Here is a 16,394-nt window from a genome sequence, read left to right as displayed (position 1 = left end):
TAGCATTGATGGGATGAAGAGGGATGAAAATATTCAAATAATAGGTTTCCAGTGCGAGTGCAGCCGGGCTGAACACGCTCAGAGAAAGGCATGATGATGATGACAACATAATAATATGTACTGGGTCCTTTTTTTTCCACAGACTTTTCCAGAGTTGTACTGGTTTGTGGCTTTTTGTTTCTTGAATCAATGAAAGCATAGAATCAACCCTCTATTCTATTCCATTCTATTCTATTCTATTCTATTCTATTCTATTCTATTCTATCCAGACCTTACCCTCCAGCAGGTTCATCAGTATTTACTTTTCAGACTAAAGAACGCAGGTACCAAGAGAAGAGAGGATTTCAATCTCTCGTTCTACTCTTTCTCAGTTCTTCTCCCATGTATTCTTTCTACTGACTGGCCCTGTTGCTCACACCACACTGGATGTACTGTACAAGGTTCAAGGTTCAAGGTGTTCTTTATTGTTAACATATTATTGTTGTGTACAGCTGGAGTAAGATTATTTTCTTCTGGTTCCTGTAGCACACATTTCTTGTCTCTGTACAAATACAGTCTCTGTGCACCCCCTTCTCATCTCTTAAAAAACGTTGAAAATACTAAATGGACCCATTTCGTTATATTTGTACAGTCTCTGGGTTACACATGGATAAATTAACACATTTACTGTGAACTGTAAAACATGGAAATTCACATCAGCGTGCCGTGTTGTAGTCCTAATGCTTCTGAGACGTGGTAATGATTTTATTGCACTACATAAAAACGGCAAAGTGGGCGCCGTACAATCGATCACTGTAACAGCCAAATGAAAAACATAACTTTACAAGACGTCCCAATTAGAGTTTAAAAGATCAATAGCACCCAAGCAACGGAGTGCCCAATTCAACATAAGGTTCCATGACAGGCTCCATTAACACTGTGATCGTAGTGTTAAGTTCGGCTTAACAGCCAAGAACACTCCCACAGACAGCAGAACACTCAGTGTTAATTTAACTTTTAACCCATTCAAACCGGGAACACATGATTTGTAACCACTTTATCCATATTTTATACTTTGGCTATTCAAAAATAACAGATATACAAGCTAATAGCTTGTATATCTGAGCTTGTAGATCTGCTATCGTGAAAATGTGTTACTCAAATCTGGTTATTTCTGAGCTGAAGTGTCTAAATGAATTAACAAATGTTCACAAGACGTCCCAATTAGAGTTTAAAAGATCAATAGCACCCAAGCAACGGAGTGCCCAATTCAACATAAGGTTCCATGACAGGCTCCATTAACACTGTGATCGTAGTGTTAAGTTCGGCTTAACAGCCAAGAACACTCCCACAGACAGCAGAACACTCAGTGTTAATTTAACTTTTAAGGGTCCATTGTCACACTCTCTGAGATAAATGAACACTGGAGGATTTTACTGTGCATAATAGCACTCTTGCCAGCTGAACAGCATGCAACATTACAGTTTGTTCCACTTCAATAATCTGTTGGTTCTGGCCACAGTAGAGCACCATGTCTTGGTACCCTCAGGCATGCTGCTATGTGGTGGTGGTGGTGCTGTATGTCAATATTGGCTCAGTCTCCAACAGGCTGCTGGTCCCAGTTCACAATCAGTGCGTTCTAGTGTGAGAGGTAAATGTGGCAGGTGGGTGAGAAATCTCCTAAAGGTGTCAGGGAGGTGGAGAGAAACAAGGTTGGTGCTGTTTTACTGCAGGGAGAACTGTGCACCGTGTGCGCACACACACACACCCCCACACATGTACACACGCTCACGCGAGCGCGCACACACACACACACACACACACACACACACACACACACACACACACACACACACGCGCACGCGCGCGCGCACACGTGCACACTTGTGCACACACTCACGTACACATGCACAACTCTGCTTTCTCTCACACTCCAATATGAACTTGCTGACACGCACGCATGCATGCACGCACGCACGCACGCGCACACACACACACACACACACACACACACACACACACACACACACACACACACACACACACACACACACACACACACACACACACACACACACACACACACACACATCAACTCGAGGGCAAGTCTCAGCACCAAGCGAATGCACACAATTCCACACGCACACAACCCACAACACACGTGCAGTCAACCTGAGGGCACATCTCACAAAGTTTTTATGCCTTTCTCTCCACCAGAGAGCTAGTCTCTCACTTCAACACCTACTGTAGAAGTGATTCACATTATACTTTGGCACCCTGAGAAGCTTTTCACTGCTAATTTACAATTTCTATAAATCCACAAGGAAACTTAGACTTAAACTAGTCGCTTATCTGTCGACTGTTCAATACCGTTATATAGGAAATTGCAGTAGTCAAGTCTTGATGAGATGAAAGCATGGATTGCAATCTCTAATTGTTTTTGGGGGAGATATGGCTTGACCTTGGCGAGAAGGAGGAGTTGGAAAAAGCTAGTCTTGACAGAGCTGATGTGTTTTTCAAACTTGAAGGTACTGTCAAGGATTATATTACTCCAACGTTTCTGGCGGATGTGCGGATGTTCGAGTTAAGGGTGTCCGGGGTATTGTAGAGTGAGGCCCGGTGTTGATAAAAAAAATATATTTCAGTTTTGTTTTTGCTAAAATATTAATTGTTTGTGTTCTGTAAGTAGTCAAGTATAGTGGCTGAAATGAATTATTGGAATTAAGGGGTAGATATAGCTGGACATCATCGGCATAGCAGACAGAATAGACCCAAGGGGCAGCATATAAAGTAGAGCCCTGCATGTGAGGGGGGCTGGGGGTGACGACAATTTGCCTAATTGGACCGAGAAACTCCTGTCAGACAGGTATGACTGGAACCAAGTTAAGGCCGTACCTGTGATGCCGGCATGGTGCTCGAGCCATGATAATAGGATCCTGTGATCCACAGTGTCGAAAGCAGACGAAATAAATGAAGAAGCACCAGGATGGCGGATTAGAGTCAGTTTGTTAAAATCAAATCGTTAAAAACCTTCAGAAGAGCTGAAGGTGCAGTGGCTTGTTATAATTGTTATAGCAAGGCAGTGGAAGTGGAAGAGATACCAATTGGTTTTCTGTGATAAAAGTATATTCCCTGGTAATTTGACATTGTTCTTGGTTTCCCATAAGGAAGCGTATTTGATATATTTCTTGAAAGCAGTCTTGATTGTTCAGTGTGGGGTGGGGGGGGGGGGGGGGGGGGGGGGGTGGCTGAGTTAAGCAGTCACACCGGGCCTGAGTCAAACTACTGTAATTGGACTGAGAGCTAGGTGTGACTGCATTGATGGGGCGGCAGTGGCTCAGGCCCCACTGCTGGCATTCTGCACCATGAATACTTTTACTTTTGGTACTTTAAGTACATTTTCATAGTTCATACCAATACTTTTGTACTTTTACTCAAGTACATTTTGAATTCTGGACTTTTACTTGTAACAGAGTATTTCTACATTGCAGTATTGATACTTTTACTTAAGTAAAGCATGTGAGTGCTTTTACCACCACTGCTCTGAACACATCCGGTGTTCTGATTGAGCCAAACTTCATATAAAAGTCTTTATTTAACTACTTCAATCTCATGAACCCTAGTATCCTTATTCTGGGCATGTCATAATTGTCACGGTCCGCTCCTCGGACCGTGGACTGTGCCCTTATTATTTGGACCTTGAATGCCCTTATATGGTGTTGGACTCCTAAGGGCTGTTCTTTACGCCTGTTTAGGCCGTTGTTCATTATGTTCTGCATTTGTCTTGTATTGTAACTCTGTTGCCTTTGCCTTGGTTTTCTGTACTCTTGTTTTGTAGTAGTGTTTCCTGTCTGCCTTGTTTGCTGTTTCCTGTCTTGTCTCACCTCCCTGTAATTATTGTAACCCTAGTCACCTGTGTCGTGTTTGCCTGTTAGCCTATCCCAGTGTTGATTGTCCAGTTGTGTTCACCTGTGTCTAGTTAGTCCTTGTGTATTTATACCTCCCTGTTCCCAGTATTGGTTTGCTAGTTCATTGTTGAACTGTTATGTGTGTTACCGTCTTGAGTTCAGCTCCTATACTTTGTATCCCTGTCTTTCGAGTTATTAAACCCTTTGATCTAACCTATTCTGCCTCGGCCTCCTCCTGCACTTGGGTCCTACAATCTGCCCTGACTCAAACCGTGACAATAATAGGTTAACATTTGACAAAACAATTGGTGAACAGTCTGTGAAAACAGAAGATCTACATATTTGTAGATTGGCATTTTTCTAAAAGAGATTCGGTGTAGATTAGAGGGAAAAAAGTCCTTGGATGGGGGGGGGGGGGTCCCAGGGGGGTCCCCATGCTAAATGATTGCGACGTATAGGAAGCAAATGGACCCTTACAGGTCTGTAACTCTGAGTGTAGCGCTACAGATCATATGGAACCAAAATTAGTTTTGTCTGTACTTCTATACTGTATATCATTGCTTCTTAAAGTGGGGTCCGGGGACCCCCAGTGGTCCTTGAGGGAGTTCCAGGGGGTCCCCAGCTAAATGATGGATAGTTAGGAACCAAATGGACCCTTATGGGTCTGTAACTCAGAGAGTGTACAAATGGAACCAAATGGACCCGTCCATTTGTACACTCTCAGAGTTACATTAACATTGATTTTACAATATAAATTGGGGTCCCAGAGATAGAAATGTCGGGTCCGTAGCCTAATGCATGTCAAACTGGGGGTCCTTGGAATTAAAATGGTTGAGAATCACTGCTAGAGCTGTAAAAATCTTCTCTTATGGGAGTCCCTGAGGCATATCTTTTCAAATGGGGGTCCGCGGGCTATTAAGTGTCAATTTGGGGGTCCTTGAGATGAAAAAGTTTGAGAACCACTGTTGTATATCTCTCTGAATGTGTTGTTCTCCTCTTCCTCTAAAGGTGAATGACCGACTGGACAGGTATTGCTGTGGTTTCAGACCCGACCCAACAGAACCCTGTGTGGAGAACCTGCTTCACGTTAAGTGTCGTAACGACAGGGAGCTCCTGCTGGTTCACATCCTGGTAAATACACAGTGAAAACCTCAGTGTTCATTTGACATGCCAGACGCTTCACACACTCTGCTGCCCATCAACCCATCAAAGTGAGAGCTGGAGGTCACTGGATGATGATGCTATCAGGACCACATCATCTGCAAAAAGCTATAATCAGCAGTATTTCAGTTGATTAACTATGTAATAATGCTAAAGTACAAGGTACCGTGTATAAAGGCAGGTGACTGTTGCACTTCCATAAGTGTGTGACGATATTAACCCATTCAATCCGGGAAGGCATCTCTGGCATTTTAGATTTCTTTGGCTATTCAAAAATAGCCATAGTTAAAAAAAAATAGCAAGTTCATTGCCGTGTTATAGATCTGCTATTTTTGAAAGAACTTGAAATGTTGTGCAATATGAATATATTTTTTAAAGCAAACATTTTTAACTCAAATCTTTGCTTCTGGGGGATCCCTGGAACAAAATATTTTGAGATGGGGGTCTGCGGCCAAATACATATCATTTTGGGGGTCCTTGACATGAAAATGTTTGAGGAACACTGATATAGAAACATACGTTTTTTACGAAAACGTTTAGGATTTAGAAGACATTTGTAGAATATATATTCAAAGATTTGCACAAATATTCACGATTTTTATAAAATAGCAGATCATGAGCTATGAGCTATGAGCTTGTAGATATGCTATTTTTGAATAGCCAAAGAAATCTAAAATGACAAAGATGCATTCCTGGATTGAATAGGTTAAAGTGAGTATTGGTCTTTATTTAGCAGCCTGCAGATTACATCCTGTGGCCAGAGTACTTAATCGTGTCTCCTATCTGCCAGATGAGAGACGGGGAGGAAAGTGTGTATCTGTAAAGATAAGGCGACCACCAAAAGCACCTTGGAGAAAAGCCTGATTCATACAAGTCTTTGCGACACATTTTTGTGAGATTGTAGATCTACTTTTTTCGGTGCGCGACTCCCACACGCAACCAAACATATAACTCAGGCTAAACAGTGAAAATGTAAGGATGTAAAAAATGATCTGCCAGGGAGCTGAAAGTAAATGGAGAGTCAGCAAATTGCAAATTGGCGTTGACATCTATAAAAACGCATTCTCTACAGTTATAACAAAGATATGACATCTGTCAGACAGTCCTACATTTCTCAAATTATTCAAGGTTTAAGGTTAAACTTTATTTTCCCAGAGGAGACATTTGTCTTGAGCACAGGGTTACACAGCTGTCTCACATAAAATATCCTAAACATAAAAGAGACATTTGACTATACATTTAACATAGACAACATGACAGCTTAAAAAACAAACTTTATAAGAATTAAAGTGATGAAGTTGTAAGTGCTGGTTTATTTCACAAGGCTCTATTACATTAAGATTTGGCATTAAAACTCAGTAGCTTGATGGCGCTTCAAGGGGTTTGATCTACATGTTGGCACAAACTTAACTCTTTTTCCTGATGGCAGAGGTTGGCATTCAGAGAAGAAGGGATGTTGAGAGTCAACAATAATTAGAATAATGCCTCATTCCCATTCTCTTCCATTGACATAAGGATTAGTCTACTCCTCGTGAGTTTCTCTCTTCGATGAAATGTGATGCTTTTGCTGTTTTGTTTTGTTTTTAGCAGCAAGCCCTATACCTCATCCTCACCAGTTTATTGTCATGAGGTCAATGTCCATCTCATTCTCACTCGTTAACGTCAGAGATTTGGAGGAAGTAATTCAGTACCTAAACTCTTGCACTTGATCTCTTGATTCCATCCCCACCAAAATGTTCAAATCTCTTTTTCATTGCTCTATACTGTAAATGACATAGAAGATATTATTAATAGCTCTCTGTACACTGACATTTTCCCAGCTTCTCTCAAGTGTGCTGTAATCTCACCTCTGCTAAAATGAATTGCATTTATTTTGGAACCTGATCTAAAATTTTAAAACCACATGATCAATATCACCAGAACAGTGTTTTATCACTTAGAAATATATATCAGACCATTCATGTCACAAGCTGTTTCGTTCATCTCAAGCAGGTTGGACCAGTGTTTACCAAACACTGTGTTGGGTCCCATTTTTGGGTCGCGGATCCATTTTTATGGGTCGCAAGTAAATATACCTTTTTTTACGTTTCCTACTATTATTTTCTTAATTATATATATTTTTTTTACAGATTTTCAAATATATATTAAAAGAATACATACACATTTTTCAGAAATTGTAAAAAAAAAAAAAAAAAAAGGAAAAGAAAAAACTCACAATAACGCGTTATGAGTTTGTAGATTGGCTATTTTCAGTATTAGATAGGGCTTAAGTGGTTAATTCTGAATTTTTGTAAGTTTCAGTCCTGGGGACACACCTTTTGGCTCTCAAGCTGAAAGGTTTGGGAACCACTGAGTTAGACTGTTATGCTCTATTTGCATGATTATCCAAACAAGTAGGACAGCTCCAGCTCATTCAAAATGCAGCAGCCAGAGTCCTTACACAACGTACTATACGTCGTGTAAGGACTCTGGCTGCTGCATGAAAGTTTTAACATATCATTCCGGTACTTACTCTGGCACTGAGCTCACTTAATTGACCCCCAGTACAAAACTGTATCACTTTCAAAATCATGCTAATAGTCTATACAGCGCGTAAAGGAGCACTTCACCCATTTTTAACCGTATCTTTATATAATTGGTCCTCAATATTGCTCATTATAAACTTCCATCTACTCATTCTGTGTCTCATTGGTGGGCTATGGACAGTTCAGAAACCTGCCTACCAATGTCATCATTGAAGGGGATTCCAAGGTAATAGAAACGACAGCCTTTCTCTTTCTGGAAAGTTAGCATGCTGAATTAGAAGAAACCTTTGTTCTTGCATAAGATATATATTTTAAATGTATTGTTTTTTAATTACCAAACCTGCCTACCGATGATGTCACTGGCAGGTGCTTTCTCAACTGTCCACAGCCCTCTTGTGAGTAGACAGAAAATCTATGAGCATTAAGTAAGTAAGCCTTGCCGAGCCCTGAGGCCCATAGGGCAGGAGTCTCCTGTTTCCTTAGCGTGAGGCAGCTTGATGTACAAGCACACCCCCTGAACATGACGCTAGTATGTTGCAGGGACTTACCCAATCCAACCCTTGATGCTGAGTGCCAAGCAGGGAGGCATTGGGTCACATTATTAGAGTCTTTGGTATGACCCGGCCGGGGATCGAGCCCCGACCTCCCAGTCTCATGAGCTATGAGCATTAGTGAGGATCAATTATTTGACGATAGGTTGAAAATGGTCGAAGTGGCCGTTTAATGGTTCGGTTCCTCAGTCAATTTCGGAATCGCTCAGTCACTGATTATAACACAGTCAGACCTCTCATGTCACCAGATGATGGTCCTCTAGCTGTACCCAGAATTAGATCCAGGTCCAGTGAGGTAGCCTGCAGTTACAGTGCTCCTGGTCTCTGGAACAAGCTGTTCTGCTAACCTGAGGTCCATTACAACTGTGTCCTCATTCAAAAACCTATTCTCCCAGGCTGACGTTGAATTACTCTGCGTGTGTGTGTGTGTGTGTGTGTGTGTGTGTGTGTGTGTGTGTGTGTGTGTGTGTGTGTGTGTGTGTGTGTGTGTGTGTGTGTGTGTGTGTGTGTGTGCGCTGTGTGGCCTGTGTGGCTATTTGATAGGGCAGGGGTTTCTATTTGATTGTGTTGATGACGTGGTGTTTTTTTTGTTCGATATGTTTACTGAACGTTGGTGCATTTATGCTTTATTCATTAAGTTTCAGCATTCAACTTGTTAACTTGTTTATATTCATATAATGTAGCCTACTGCGTTGCTTACATTACCTATGTTTATGCCTATATTTTTATGTTTTCTACTTAAAAGAACATTGTCGCTGTCAGGCAGAAAGCTTGTACCTCAATTTTTCAACATTTTATGCTTTTTTTGTGTTTAGTAAATGAATGCCCCACTTTGTCTTAGAACAGTGTCACGCAAAGGGAGTGAAAATAGCCCATTGTGAGCTTGTAGCTCGGCCTTTTCAGCTATTGCTGAACACATTTGAATATAAACAAGAGCTTGTGACTCAACAATAACTACATTGCATCCATTGGAACACTGGTTCTTTTTTGCTCTTCATTTTCTTTCTGCCAAGTCACGGTTTTGGACACATGGAAGCTTTCCAGCCGACAGCAACGATATACTGTAGTCTGAATATGTGTGTTTCTCCTAGGTGAGGAAGGCAGACCCCTCCAGACTGGTATTCATAGATAATGCAGGCAGACCACACCACCCCACTGACAACCTCAACTTCAGACTGGTCGAAGGCATAGATGAGTGAGTAGTACACATCCCCGATCTAAGACAGTGGTTTTCAACCTGTGGGTCGGGACCCCCAGGGTGGTTCTCACATGATTTTGGGGGGGTCCCCAGATGACAGTGAAGTGTCAATTTAAGGACTTTTTTAATACATAAAAAAAATACATTAAAATTAGTCAAATTGTCAAATAATATAAGAAAGAGGCAAAACTTTTGAAAATAGCAGATCTACAAGCTCACAACGCCTCGCAACATGAGTTGTTGTGAGCTTGTAGATCTGCTATTTTCACAATATTTATCTGTGGAACCGAGTTAAACTAAATTGAATGCTTCAACTCCTACATTCCAAGTGCTTATCAGGGTGGGGGGTCTTCAGTGCAAATATGATTATTTTGGGGGGTCACGGCCTGAAAAGGTTGAGAAGTTCCACTGATCTATGACACGGTTTCCTACACTTTTTAGAGACACATGCTTCTGCACTTGAGTCTCATTTAAACTCGGTGGTGGAAGTACTCACATTTTCATTGAGACCTGGAACTGTGTCATTTTTAGATTTGAGATAAAAAGCCTTATTTTACACTTTGGGCTATTCAAAAATAGCAGATATACAAGCTCATAGCTACGAGCTTGTAGATCTGCTATTTTTGAAAAATCGTGAAAATGTGTGCAAATCTTTGAATATATATTTTTAAAGCGAACATTTTTTTAACTAAAATCTTTGCTTCTGGGGGTCCCTGGAACAAAATATTTTGATGGGGGTCCGCGGCCAAACATATAATTTTGGGGGTCCTTGACATGAAAAAGATTGAGAACCACTGATATAGAAACATACGTTTTTCAGAATACTGAGATTTAGGAGACATGTAGAATCGGCTTCAGGTCTCAATGGGTCAAGTAAAAGTACCAATACCACAATGTATAAATACTCTGTTACAAATAAAAGTCCGGTATTAAAAATGTACGTGAGTTAAAGTACAAAAGTATTTGCATTAAATATACGTAAGTAGTAAAAGTACTCATTATGCAGAATTTCACAAGTTTCCAAATGTATAAAAATGCACTTAGTTACTTTACACCACTGTTTAAACTAAACAAAGTTTGAGCAGAAATTTAACATTTGTCTGGTGAGCAGCTTTCCCATCAGCACTACAGAAATGTCCACTGGAAGCTTGTTAGGATTGAGGAGTAAATGTACTTAGTTACTTTACACCACTGTTTAAACTAACAATAGATTTGGGGTCATGATCCGTAAGATAGAAGCAGTGATTTAAAAAGAAGTTTGAGCAGAAACTAATTTAACATTTTGTCTGGTGAGCAGCTTTCCCATCAGCACTACAGAAATGTCCACTGGAAGCTTGTTAGGATTTTGGTACAATGTCTGGCTGATTCCATTATTATCTGGGCTCATCTATTCAGTGAGTTGGGTCTGATACACATTCCCTATTGTCTGTCATGCAGTATTAGTAAGCTAGTCCAAAACCAGCCTTAAATATCTCTATGAGCAACAGGATAGGTCAGTGCAGTGAAACCGAAGAATATCGTCAAATGTTATTTCTCCTCAGAGAATGATATGTGGCAGAAAGATTTAAAAAACTACAATATTGAGATAATAACTAGTACTGTGCTTATTTATTTCATAACATAACCTTTCTATGTGTTAAGTTGTATTTTATATTCAGTGATGACATTATATATTACAAAGGTAAAGCATGCATTCTAGGTCCCTACACAGTTTAAAAAGTACTAGGATACTAGAGGGGCCACTCCCAAACATGTTCACACTTGCCAATCAAATTACTTGTACGGTACTCATCAGCAAAGTACTTAAATGCGTTTTATAACTGCAAATTAAGTTAACAAGTGAAAACGTGTAAATAAACTCACTGAAACCTAACTGCTTTATTTTTCTGTTTTGCCTGTCAGGTTTCCAGAGAAAGCCGTATCAGTGCTCCAGTCAGGCTGTCTGGAGAGTCTTCTCCTGCGCTCACTGTATGTGGACAGGGAATTCTGGGAAAGCCATGGTGGGGCCAGGGGCCTCAGGTCACTAATCCACACTGTAGAGCAGAGAGGGAAGATTATACTGCAGTACATCAGGGACAAGAAGCTCAGACTCAACAGGGATTTGTGATTTAATGGACCGGAGTGAAGTACAAAACAAGCTCACCCTTCAGAATGATAAGCTGACCGATAAGACTGAAGCAAAGGAAGCTCTTAACTGTCCTGACGGCAGTCTGTGACTTCAGAGTGAAAAGAGAAATAAAGCTTAATGATCTCTTAAAACTGCATGAAATAAGGGCCGGGTCCGGGTGTTGTAAGGGTAAGGTTCCTGCCCACCACCGTGGAGACTGGGGTTTCGATTCCTCCGTGGTGTCGCCGGCTTGGTGGGGTGCTCCCATGAATACAATTGGCGGGTTTGTGGGTGGGAAGTAAGCAGGGGAAGACAGTCTCTGTTGCTGCACTAGGGACCCCTACAGGTTGGCCTGTTCAGCAGGGCGCGGAACTGCGAGGGATAGTTTGTTCCTCTGCACACATTTCGTCCTCTCTGTGAAACTCCCTTCTACCCTCCCCAGATTAGATAGTAGGGCGGAATTAAAACCCCTCTTGCAGGAATTCAGGGACAAGAGGCTTCTGCTCAACAGAGATCTATGATTGACTGGTTTGGAATATGAAGCAAGCCCACTCCCCTTGAGTTGATAAAAATTAATTGATTAAATCTGTAACCAAGTCTTCCATAGCTCATTCACCCTCTGCAGTGCAGAGCTACATTATGAACAAAGAAATACTAGAGCAGAGATCAAACTCCAATTCAGATTTTTCTAAGTTGAATGCTTTACTGTGACTGCTGCTAGGCTAGGCATATAGAAATACATTTTAAATGAGCTCCCTACAGGTAGTTATTTCTAGCTAGTGAATTGATCCATTGAGTATGGAGAAATGTGATTATGCATTAGTTTTGTATTGATAGACTCTCTCCCAGCTTGCGTTGTTCAGGATACCTTTTGTGCAGATTTACAATGTACAATACATGGATCTCTTTGGTAGCACAAAGATAGAAGTTTGTATTAGCTTATCCTACTCACTGCTGGGCCCGTGGGTTGTTTCTCATAACTGGCCTTTAAGTAGTCTCTATTCGAAAAGTAATCACACCAGGGAAATTATTTGGCTAAAATTATTTCAGCCTTTCCAGTACATTCAAATACTTATTTTCCTTGCAATTTTGGTGTGGAAGCATGGTCTGTGTATTTTTTGTAATTATATTTTCTATAGCCAGCAGCAGATTGAGTGATTGATTTGAGTGTCTGTTTTTTATGAGATAAGCATTTCTGCGTTTTAATCGAGGGATTAAAATTGGCTGTCAGAAAATAGCTTCTGGACTGGATCCATGAAGCCTTAGGTTGAAAATCTACAAAAAAATATATTTTCTCAAAATGCGTTTTCATAGCACTTTCATTATATATGACAAAAAGAAAGAGATGAAAGAAAGCTGAACAAAAACAGGATAAGGAAGTGTCATTACAAATGTGAAGAAGCTTAGGATCTTCTGCGAGTGTGAACACATTTATAAAGCTTGAATCAAATTAAAGAAATATAGATCTGATGCAATTTTGTTGTGGTGAAAATGACAGATAATATTATTTCAATCTGTGTTTGGCTTCCTTTGGCTGTTACAAAATAGTACCCCGGTTATTTCTAATGGATGAATTAATGCCATTTTTAGGGTTCCCTGCTTCCATCATCACTGAATAAATGGCTCTAATGAGAAATGTTCTAATGCGTGATCCTCTCCTTATCTCCACCATCTCACTTTCACAGTATCCAGTGAATTATGGCTATTTTTGCATTGCACATTTTTATCAGCTTTCATTTTCAGTACACTAGAAACTACAGTAGCTCATTACGCTGGAGTACGCTCTGTACCTACCGCTTTCATATATCATCGCTTTTGGGCAGAAAACCAAGTTTTTCTGTGGATCCAATGTAGTTATTATTTAGTCACAAGCTCTCTTGTTAATACTTTTTATTGGTTAAATATTTATAAAATCCACAGACAGACTTAACCACTTTCAACCTGAAAATATGCTGAGAAACATAATGCCGAGAACATGTTGAGAACTAGCATTTGCAGAGTGAATATAAACCTAACTACACTACTATTGAAAAGATGGTTATCTGGCCTATGATATAAATGACTTGTTATTTTTTGTTGAAGGATTAGTTCCCATAGAAACACTGTAGTTCACTGCCAAGTTGGTTATTTGATATCGAATTGTTCATTTTAATAGAAGCTGTTTGCAGAGGTGGTTCTGCCAATGCTTGCAAGTGCCCAAGATAAAAAAAAACATTTATTCTCTAGTTGAAAGACCGAAAACACAAGAGAAGCAGTTATTTTCTATATCACTCTTCCATCTCCTTAATCTATTATTTTTAGATTTTGTTCAGGGACTGACTGTCCACACTGTTATTTGCAAGTGATTAAATCAGATTTTCTTATTCGGACATCCTGGTTGACTTATATGCATTGGTTGCCTATGGTAACGACTTAACAACATAGGCATGAGTAACGTTTAACATGTTAAACATTAACCGCGAAACAATACGTTGTGAGCTTGTAGATCTGCTATTTTTGGCAAGACTGAGACTAATCTTTAGAAATAAGATTTGATTTGCTGTGTTTTGTTTTTTTTGCTGTTCAGAATTGATAAAGAAACCAATCTGATTCCAATCTAGACCAATCTGATCTGGGCTGCCAAATATAGCCTTGGTGTGCTGGAGTTTGACAGCTGGTGAACTTGAGCTTGTTGGGCCTGGCGTCTGAATCTGTTAAAGGAGAAACATTGATGTCTGGCATGACTATAAATAGTACATTGTTCCTGTCAGGCAGAAACCTCATCTCTATATTTCAACTTTTTTTGTGTTCTTTTCGTAAATGAATGCCCTTCTTCGTCATACAGTGTCACTCAAAAGTAGCAAAACTAGCCGATCTACAAGCTCACAACCCGTGGCGACGCAATGCGTTGTGAGCTCATAGATCTGCTATTTTTGAAAGAAAGTTAAAGTGGTTACGTTTGTCCGTAGGTCTTATGCATATTGAACCAATGAAAAGAATTAACAAGAGCTTAATTGTGACTAATAATAACTACATTGACTCCATTGGAACACAGGTTGTTTTTTCCATTTCATACAAGGTTTCCACCCATCCGATACCGTCTTCTCTGATCCATATGTACATGTTCAACATCAATTTATACACTGTACGCTTCATGGATCAAATTAGGGAGGCCATGTTGAAAGTGGTTGATATACACAAGCCTTGTGGGTGTTTGTCATCATAATGTGAATGTAAAGAAAAGGTGTTGCAGACGTGAATCATCTGTGCATGTTCTGCATCACAAAAGACCCCATCCTTGATGCATGGCTCTGTGAATTATCTGTACATATTCTATCTAGAACACAAAAGCCTCCATCCATGATGCATGGCTCCCTTACGTGTTGGCGTACATGCTTGTGTGTGTGTGTGTGTGTGTGTGTGTGTGTGTGTGTGTGTGTGTGTGTGTGTGTGTGTGTGTGTGTGTGTGTGTGTGTGTGTGTGTGTGTGTGTGTGTGTGTGCGTGCGTGCGTGCGTGCGTGCGTGCGTGCGTGCGTGCGTGCGTGCGTGCGTGCGTGCGTGCGTGCGCATGATGCATGTTTGAAAGCAACTTGTCCATGACTCATCTATAATAGCTAAGATATGTGTCACCACCACTGAGTAGCATGATGAAGGCTATTATATTGTGATTCATAATGTGATTCATAATGTAACATACTATTAAATGAGCGACTCAGGTATGCTTTTTCTGGCTGTAATGAATAGTTACACAGGCGTCATAGGCCTAATTGTGATGAGAAAGTGCAGCATGCATGGCTAACAAACCAGTGACAACTGAATATCCCCCACAGGATAAAAATTTGACCTTTGAAATGGAATTATTTCACACCAAAGTGATCCCAATTTGATGCCAAAGTTATGAACTCACACAGTAGAATGTGAGTATAGAGTTAAATTGACATTGTGGATGTTGCTGTGCACCATTGACATACCTGTATCTCATTTGAGCATGAATGAGTGAACATGTGACCTGGATGGATGGAGAGACAATTTACCCTCTCGAGATTTTGGCACAGTTAGAGGCCTCAATAACGTATTCGACTGCTATCATCAGACATCCCTTTTATGTACAATCTAACAACAAAGTTACAGTACAGTAAACATAGCTGGCAACAAATCCAAAAAAATATTCCTCCCATACCTCCATAGTCTGTTTTAAATTCACTGAGTTTGTGGGGACAATCTCTGACATTTGCCCTGATTACTGCTCCATGCGTGCATTGGACTATAATGCCCTAGTTATTACTGCTGCAGCCCGGTGGCTAAAAATGGTAATATTTACCCACTATCTCCATAGTGTTGCTTTTATAGCAAGTGATAGCATTCCACAAATGGAGAATGCTGTGGAAAGGCTTCGGTGCTCTCCAGTGCATAACCATGAAGCAGAGAGAGATAAGCACAGATAAGCCAGTGCCTCGGGCCCATGGCATTCTGTTCTGTTAAGTTCTGCCCTGTCCTTCCGAGCCTCTCCCGGGCACTTCATCTACTTCTGACTCATATTCTGTCAGTAAAGGATTCTCATTTCTCTCTCATTTGGACGAGCACAACAGAGACAATTCTTAGATTTCACAGCTACCGAGCTCCACCTCCCGCAATACCAATTCCGCAGAGAGAAATGTCCTTGTTTCTTTGTCATCATGTAGCTCTTTTCGACTACAACTTAAGTGAACCGTGCCGTGAAACGTATTTCACAGGTTCTGGATTTGTATCCAGACGCTACAGCTTGGTTTCAGATATGGTTCTCAGAACCTAATTTGGGCCCTAATCAGTTTTTTTTAATGTATTTTTATAGTGTACCTGTCCCTTCAGGGGTGGTTATGATTATAATGGAAATAAATGTAAACAAAAAAATCACAGAACTTCACAGGTTCTGTAAAGATTCAGTTTATGGTTCTGAATTATCCTTCATAGTCATAAAGAGCCATTATCTGCCTGCACTTTGTTCTA

The 16,394-nt window shown here is 40.5% G+C and overlaps 1 protein-coding gene across 1 annotated transcript in view; it reads left to right on the top strand.

The window, feature by feature from the left end:
• The window catches only part of gask1a (golgi associated kinase 1A), a 37,161-nt gene extending 24,121 nt beyond the window's left edge, over positions 1-13,040 (top strand). Inside the window, exons 4-6 of the mRNA XM_084051911.1 lie at positions 4,896-5,018; positions 9,216-9,319; positions 11,225-13,040. Coding sequence (XP_083908037.1) covers positions 4,896-5,018; positions 9,216-9,319; positions 11,225-11,429 — 432 coding nt within the window. The 3' untranslated portion in view covers positions 11,430-13,040. The remainder of the gene's footprint in view (positions 1-4,895; positions 5,019-9,215; positions 9,320-11,224) is intronic.
• The last annotated feature ends 3,354 nt before the right edge of the window (positions 13,041-16,394 follow it).

This window comes from Gymnoscopelus microlampas, assembly GCF_963454915.1.
Source record: "Gymnoscopelus microlampas genome assembly, chromosome: 3".
In the NCBI taxonomy this organism is placed as follows: domain Eukaryota; kingdom Metazoa; phylum Chordata; class Actinopteri; order Myctophiformes; family Myctophidae; genus Gymnoscopelus; species Gymnoscopelus microlampas.
This window is presented reverse-complemented; position numbering and strand designations above follow the sequence as displayed.